The following is a 7,922-nucleotide window of genomic DNA, read 5'->3' as shown; positions in this document are numbered from 1 at the left end:
GGCCGCTATTTTGAAAATAACTATTTCAAACTTAAAAAACAAGTTCTGATACGCCGATTTAAGGATGTACTCTTCTGAGGTTTCAGTCATGTTCAAGTCTCGTTTTGATCTGGTGTAACGGGTTTTTGTAATATTTAACAAATTATGATAAGTATAATAGCAAACACACATCTAAAAAACATGTAAAAAAACTAGATGATAGCAAATACCTACTTTATTACTGCTGTTGGACAGATTTTCATAGACATGACTTTGTGACCACATGGGGATCTTTGACAACACTCAGGTTTGTGACCAAACACTAATTCTTATTAATAATCATGTTGTTACCTTTGACCTTGAAAGGTGAGTGACTAAACACTAATTCCTTCATAATAATGATGTGGTCACCTTGACAACACTCAGGTGTGTGACCAAACACTAATTCCTTGATAGTAATGATGCGGTCACCTTGACAACACTCGGGTGTGTGACCAAACACTAAATCCTTGATAATGATGATGTGGTCACCTTGACAACACTCGGGTGTGTGACCAAACACTAAATCAGTGATAATGATGATGTGGTCACCTTGACAACACTCGGTGTGTGACCAAACACTAAATCCTTGATAATGATGATGTTGTCACCTTGACAACACTCGGGTGTGTGACCAAACACTAATTCTGTGATAATGATGATGTGGTCACCTTGACAATGTGGTTGAAATCTGATCAGTAGATTGGGAGATTTCATTTAAAGCAAATTGGTCAATTTGACACCTTTTACCTGGCCCCTCAGTCCTCTGTATTAGCAGAGCTTTTGATCCCCATGACTTGAGGATTGTAGCACCAAAATTTGGATGGATATTGCACAATGGGAGATGTCAGTTACTGCCAAAGTCTACCGACATCAGAGGATGGACAAAGCACCACCATATATGCTCACCGGGTAAGCTAATAACATCAACCAAACAATAATCTAGCCATTTCAATATGAGAAGAAATAAAACAGGAATCAACAATGATTTTCTACAAAAACTTTATTACTGCTCAAAACTTAAAAAGGGCAACAATATTTAGTCAACAGAATATTTCTATAGTATATTTTATTACCGCTTTTAACTTAAATTAGGCAATACTAACGAACCAACAAAAGATTTCTACAATTCCTTGATAAAGAAACGTCTGAAATAACAGATTTCTATAATGTCCTCAAAGACCATTCTGCTCGTAAAACCCCACCAATAACGGTCAACAAAAACAACATGCAGGGCAATGAATTTCTAATTGGATGTGGTTGCTAACGAACAAGTACCAAATACTTTTATAATTTCTGTGAATCTGGAATAAATGATTGATGCTAATGAAAACTATTTAAGGAAGATTACTCTTACACATTAGAAATATAATAAGATGGTCTACACCACAGGTACTTGAAATGTCCTTGCATTTTTGGTGAAAACTTCACTGATGGATTTGTTAAACCTTAAAAAATCAAATGTGTAATGGATGATCATGGTAAAGCCAACCAACTTTGAAAGTAATGGATAAAAATCACATTTTAAAATTTAACTGCTTTAATGTAAAGGTCTTCCTTGACCTTCCTTAAACAATGACTGATACAAAAGGGCAATACATTTTTATAACCAATTAAATAATAATTTAAAAAATACCCACAATTACTTACAATGGTTGTAAACACAATCAAGAAAATAGCTGAGACTACAATGGTATTTAAAACCTTTTTAATACAAAGGGCAATAACTCTAAAAATAAATTGTCTCCCGTAATGTGTGGTACACTTGGGCTACATTTGCGTATCCGGTTGAACCGGTTGAACCTGTAACGAAAACGACAGGTACAGATTTGGACTGAGGCTGACCTCGGGAAAATTTGGTACGTGTAGATTGAGGGGTCCAGACGTATCTGACCGAAACTAAAATGCTGACTATTGCCAATTTGCGTTATTTCTTTCTTAAACAATGTCAAGTCACATGTAATTTTTAAGATACGTTATGTAATTTAGTGGTCGCGTGAGAGAAACCGAAGGGCATACTATTCTTGATACATTGTTTTTTATTCTCCGAAACTGTGGATTTTTAGCTCTGCTTATAGAACGGTCCAAGTGCGTTCGTTTATTGTGGAAAATTTCTGTGCCACACGTACCGTTTCAACCGGGATACGCAAATGTACCCATGTACAATTACAAATTGTGGTGGTCATGCAACCCTGCAAAGTTTCAAGGTTATCTGATGGAAACAGAGGGAGGAGTTGTCTAGACTAAAAGCTAACAGATGTACAGCTTTATATATTGTACCAGTAAAACATTTCCTAATAACTCAAATATCAAAATCGAAGCTGGTAATATCTTGTGTGGCGTAATGCAAAATTCTATTTCCTTCACTGAATGTTCCTTTTTCTGCGGCTAATTAGTATGTATCTGGGTAACAGTAACAATCAATTACACCGAGATACATTTTGTCATTTTGCGATATTAATCATTTTGATCCACAATTCTAGGCTTATCTCCATAATTGTACAATAATTAAAAAACAAATATCACTGACAATACTCTGTTTATGATATGTTTACATGCACATTTCAAATAGACACAGACGTGAAAAGGTATGGGGTCACCTGCCCGACCACGTGAGTTTTCTCCAGGTACTCTCCAACAGAAGTTCACCCGCGCGCTGTTATCCGGGCCAACAAGAGTGATTGGTATAAGTTGTAAAAACTTGTTTCATAATTGTTGTAAAATAAATGAAGTTTATATATAACTTGTACATGTACTACTGAAACTCTAATTCCCTATGTCTAATGTGTTCAGTGTACACACAACCTGAATTCCAAGAAAATTGGTCAAAATATCACCAAGTAACATACATAGTTAAATCTAGTGATTGAGTATTACAGAAATATTTTAATCAATATTGACGTTACATAACTTTACTTTCTTCACTAAATTACACATCTCTTCCAAAATATTTCAACTAATACACTATACAGCTAACAAACTGGGGTTACCCCAAATCCTGTGACCTCAGGAGCAAGACGTCAAAACGGAGTAATGGCTTACTTATTACTTTAATAATTTCTGCAATAAATTGAAAATAGAAAATATTGTCAGTTCCATTACATTATAATGAAGTAAAATCTAAGATTTTTACATTTGTACTGTGATTCTTTTCTTTCAATATATATGCATTAAAAGTTTATGTAAGAAAAAAATGAAAATAACAAGTGGAATGTCTATTTGATTTTGATAGAGGAACAAATTGACTAGACAGTAGACAAGGTTGTATACAGAAACCAGGACTTAACACGGGCAAGATCTTGCATTCAGAAGGACGGAATACAGTGGAACAGACAGATTCCGATTATTGCCCCCTTCCAAACTGTATTGCTGTGGTTATAACACCTTTGAAGAACGTAAATGACTTTCAACTGAAGCTAAATCATTACATAAAAAGAATTAGTTCCGACAGGACAAAAAAATACCTCTATTAGAGGACAAATCAATCATGGGTCGATACATGTTCCTCTATCAGACGATCCATGTTCCTCTATCAGACGATCCATGATCCTCTTTCAGACGATCCATGTTCCTCTATCAGACGATACATGTTCCTCTATCAGACTATCCATGTTCCTCTATCAGACCATACATGTTCCTATATCAGACCATACATGTTCCTCTAACAGACGATCCATGTTCCTCTATCAGACCATACATGTTCCTCTAACAGACGATCCATGTTCCTCTGTCAGACCATACATGTTCCTCTATCAGACCATCCATGTTCCTCTGTCAGACCATCCATGTTCCTCTATCAGACCATACATGTTCCTCTATCAGACCATACATGTTCCTCTATCAGACGATCCATGTTCCTCTATCAGACGATCCATGTTCCTCTATCAGAGGATCCATGTTCCTCTATCAGAGGATCCATGTTCCTCTATCAGACGATCATGTTCCTCTATCAGACGATCCATGTTCCTCTATCAGACCATACAGGTTCCTCTATCAGACCATACAGGTTCCTCTATCAGACCATACATGTTCCTCTATCAGACCATACATGTTCCTCTATCAGACCATACAGGTTCCTCTGTCAGACCATACATGTTCCTCTATCAGACGATCCGAGTGCATACAGGCACATCCATTAGAGCATATAAGCCAATCAAGTGAAGACAGATCGAATGAGGAAAGGAGGGAATAGCGAGGAGAAAAATATTATATTATACTACTGGTAAGCATTTTTTTTAAATTATCACATAAACCGTTACATTATCAGGAAATGTTTTTCAAACATGAATGTTTTTAAACTCATGCCATAGGTCCACACAACCATTGCAGTACATATGAATGACCAAAGGCATATATTTCTTTTACTAGCGATATATATATATCTATCCCAATACACTCTCATATTCCACTCCTGAACTTTATCACAATGTCGCTACGAGAGTCATAATTTCTGGCTTCAATATTGCACTTCCTGCTCCAGCTCCCTGCTGAGCCTTGAGATCGGCCACCAATGTCTGGTCCAAAGTGAAGGTCACCACCACAGCAGGCACTAATCCAGCCTCTGCAAATGTGTTATCTTCATCAAGTTTCTGACCAACAGACAAAAGCTGAAACGGTATCCAATCAGTTGCTAAATTTTCTCTCACAAAAGAGAATAACGCAGAGACTTTTTCTTGTGCCTTAAATGTTCCTTGCAACAACATACCATCTGTCATTCGGACTCGAATAAGAGTGAAGCGATACTTTCTTAATTCCCGTAATTCGTCCCTTTCTCGCATGGCTTTGGTGCGTAACATGCCAAGTTTTTCAACTGCTTCTTGCCGTCGCTGATGTTCTTTCTTGATCTCCTCAGGATTAACGTTATAGAATTCATTTGGAATGTCGAATTTGGAAGCCTGTTGCGAGGGGTGGTACACTTTCAAATCCCGGTCCAGTTGAGGTTTGATTGGCTCTGCTGCTAACAACACTTCTTTCAGGCCAGTAAGTCTCTCGGAATCCTGTGCAATAACTTCATCCATTACATAAAAGTTTTCCTCAGTGCCATTCACCAGCTGAGACACAATATGAAAACCTGCGGCTTGTAGGAACTCGTTACTTCCCTTTAACGGATCTATTTTCTCTGTGAATGCTTTAGTCGTCAATCTGATCTTTCGATATTTCTCCTCACCAGGATTTGCTATAATATTGCCTAGAATTTTAACCAAAGTTTCAATACAAATTCCTACTTTCTCTTTATCCTTGTTGAGTGTATGAATCATTAGGGCAGAAGTCATTTCTGGCTCCTCTCCGATTTGCTTTAAGAGGAACTCTTCAATGTAGTTGTAAATTTCATTCTTGGGAAGAACTGCAGGGCCAATGTCTGGACAGGTATAAAGAATATGGGACAGTACAGGAGCACTGTCTAGCTCTACCTTCGCTGGACCAGCTCGAGCCGCCTCACCCGCTGCTATGGTCTGTTCCTGTTGTCTGAGCTCAGCTTCCATCTCCTGCTTCATCTTAGCCCTCTGAGATACTGCAGCTGAAGAAGTAAAATTTTATACTGTTACACACTCAAACTAATTATTTGGGTGATTTTTATATTGCAGAATTGAGTACTGAATGCCAATTATTATTATTTTTGGAGGGGGTGGGGAGACTCAATCTATTGGGAAGTACTGCCCTATCATGTTATCTGTACAACTTGAAAAATTTGAAAGTACAAATTCTAGATTAAACTAGATTGAAGGAACAGCAAACATATGACTAATTATTGCACAGGTTCAATTGTGACCCTTTGCTTGACCCAGTTAAAGGACATTGATTAAACTCATGCAAATCGTGATATATAAAAGCTCATATTGTGTTAACAGTTGTGGTCCAGACAAGAATCGAGGTAAAGGGACAGACGTGCTATATAATTCATTGTTTCTGGTATACCTGACTTCCTAGTGTTTTGACCTTGAGTTCTTAGCAAGGCAGCTTCAGCAGCCTTCTGTGCTTCTCTGGAGGTTTCTTGTCGAGGCACAGATTGGACAGGTTCCCTCGTCACTGTACGGGGTGTTGGCCGACTCTCCTCACTAAGACGATGGCCATCTCCAGCTCTTTTAAAGGTGACATTAAGTTTTCTCTTTTGAAAAAATCTTTTGATTGCAGCCATTTTTGTAAGATGTTAGACAGGACAGAAAAGGAGATATCGTATTACTGTCTTTCCAAATTGGGTGGAAATGGAAACTGTTCAGCAAGGTCTGAAAAAAACAGGGTTTTTAGATTTTAAAAAGATGACCAGGCCTACATTTCAATGTCAATAATACAAATTTCATTAAAACCATCTCATTAGACCTTAACATATAATATTAGGTATGTCGGGGCTGTCATTAGACCCTTGAGAGATTCTTTTTGACTTTCCAAAATGAGCTTGGACTCTTTGGTGTAAAAGGACATATCTATTTGACATGTTTTGATTCTCCAAAATTCAAAGAAAATGAATTTGGTTTATGAAAGTGTTTGATATCCATGGTCAACTGAATGCCCTGACTGTACGTTATTACAATATTTACTGTGCATTATTTAGTGATTCAAGAATTATAGTTAATTTAACAAATTGTTTCAAATATTTGAAAGGATTATTTCAAACAGATGTTGTCAGTGATATTAGAATTTCAGTGACCGTAGAGTAGAGTTCTCCAGGTGCTAGGAATACCATGGAAAATGTGAAAAACATTGGTAACAGATATGGGTCACAATGTTCTGACAAAATGTAACGAGAGAAAGAGAAATGGGTCTGAACCTGGGACCCTCCTAACTCTATACGCATACTCAACCAAATTGAGCTAACTCACTCAAAAACTGGTCCCCACCGATCGACCCTTACCAGTTCTGCTACATTCTTCCCTCCTTGACCTCGAAGACAAAACTATTTACAACCAAGGTTTGGTTATCCCCTTGCCAATGCTTAAAACAAGGGATAACAAGCTCGCCAATGATGTAACAGGAGAAAGAGAAATGAAACGGCCAGACCATGGTTCGAAACCTGGGACCCTCAGAACTCTATGGCTGCCAACAATCGACCCAGTCCTGAGTTCTGCTACACAAATTTCACATGAAGCATTCTTCTGGTAAGGTGCATGGCTCAGGTGTAACTTGCTTACCTATTTCTTGTTTATCAGTAGATTGTTAGCTTAATGAGTAATTGTCACATTTCCAATGTGCATACATCGGGTTGGGCACAACGGCCATATGGGTAATAATCCTGCATTCGGGTAACAGTTACCCATTTCCGTAATAATTTTATTACTGAAATGGGTAATAAAGTGAAATAAAAACACACAAAATTCTTTTACACATTATGAACAAAAAAGGACGTCATTCTTTCAACATAATCAAATAAAAAATACAATGAGATACAATTGTATACAAAACTATGGAAATTTGGTTGTCTAAATTTTTGTGAAAATGACAAATTGTATCACCTCCATTGCATATAGTGTGTTGTAGAGTAGCTATAAATAGCACACATAAAAAAATCATGCTCACCGGTCACATTTGCACTGGATAGTCCCATTGAGTACACACTGAAGTCAATGGAGAACAAAGTCAGTGATATGGTTTGTCCTTTTCACAAAAAGTTAGACATCAGAATTGATAATTTTTTGTGCACAATAAATAAATGTACTTCATTGTGTTATTTATTTGATTTAGTTGACAGAATGACGCCCTTTTTTGCTCCAAGTGTTTAAAAGAACTTTGTGTGTTTTTATTAGGTCACCTGAGACAAAGTCTCAAGTGACCTATTGCGATCGCCTTTTGTCCGTCGTCGTCCGTCGTGCGTCCGTAAACAATTTACATTTTCGACTTCTTCTCCAAAACCCCTGAACCAATTTCAATGAAATTTTGCAGGGACCTTCCATGGACAAAGGTCAACAAAA

At 37.4% G+C, this 7,922-nt stretch overlaps 1 protein-coding gene across 1 annotated transcript in view; it reads right to left on the bottom strand.

Moving 5' to 3' along the window:
• Nucleotides 1–4,419: 4,419 nt before the first annotated feature.
• The window catches only part of LOC110443105 (UBX domain-containing protein 6-like), a 6,247-nt gene continuing 2,744 nt past the window's right edge, over nucleotides 4,420–7,922 (bottom strand). Inside the window, exons 2-3 of the mRNA XM_021487101.1 lie at nucleotides 5,935–6,242; nucleotides 4,420–5,536 (exon numbers count right to left, since the gene is read on the bottom strand). Of these exons, the coding sequence (XP_021342776.1) occupies nucleotides 4,440–5,536; nucleotides 5,935–6,154 (1,317 nt within the window). The 5' untranslated portion in view covers nucleotides 6,155–6,242 and the 3' untranslated portion in view covers nucleotides 4,420–4,439. The remainder of the gene's footprint in view (nucleotides 5,537–5,934; nucleotides 6,243–7,922) is intronic.

This window comes from Mizuhopecten yessoensis, unplaced genomic scaffold (genome assembly GCF_002113885.1).
Source record: "Mizuhopecten yessoensis strain PY_sf001 unplaced genomic scaffold, ASM211388v2 scaffold716325, whole genome shotgun sequence".
NCBI lineage: Eukaryota > Metazoa > Mollusca > Bivalvia > Pectinida > Pectinidae > Mizuhopecten > Mizuhopecten yessoensis.
The sequence above is the reverse complement of the archived record's forward strand: the minus strand, read 5'-3'. Positions and strand labels throughout refer to the sequence as shown.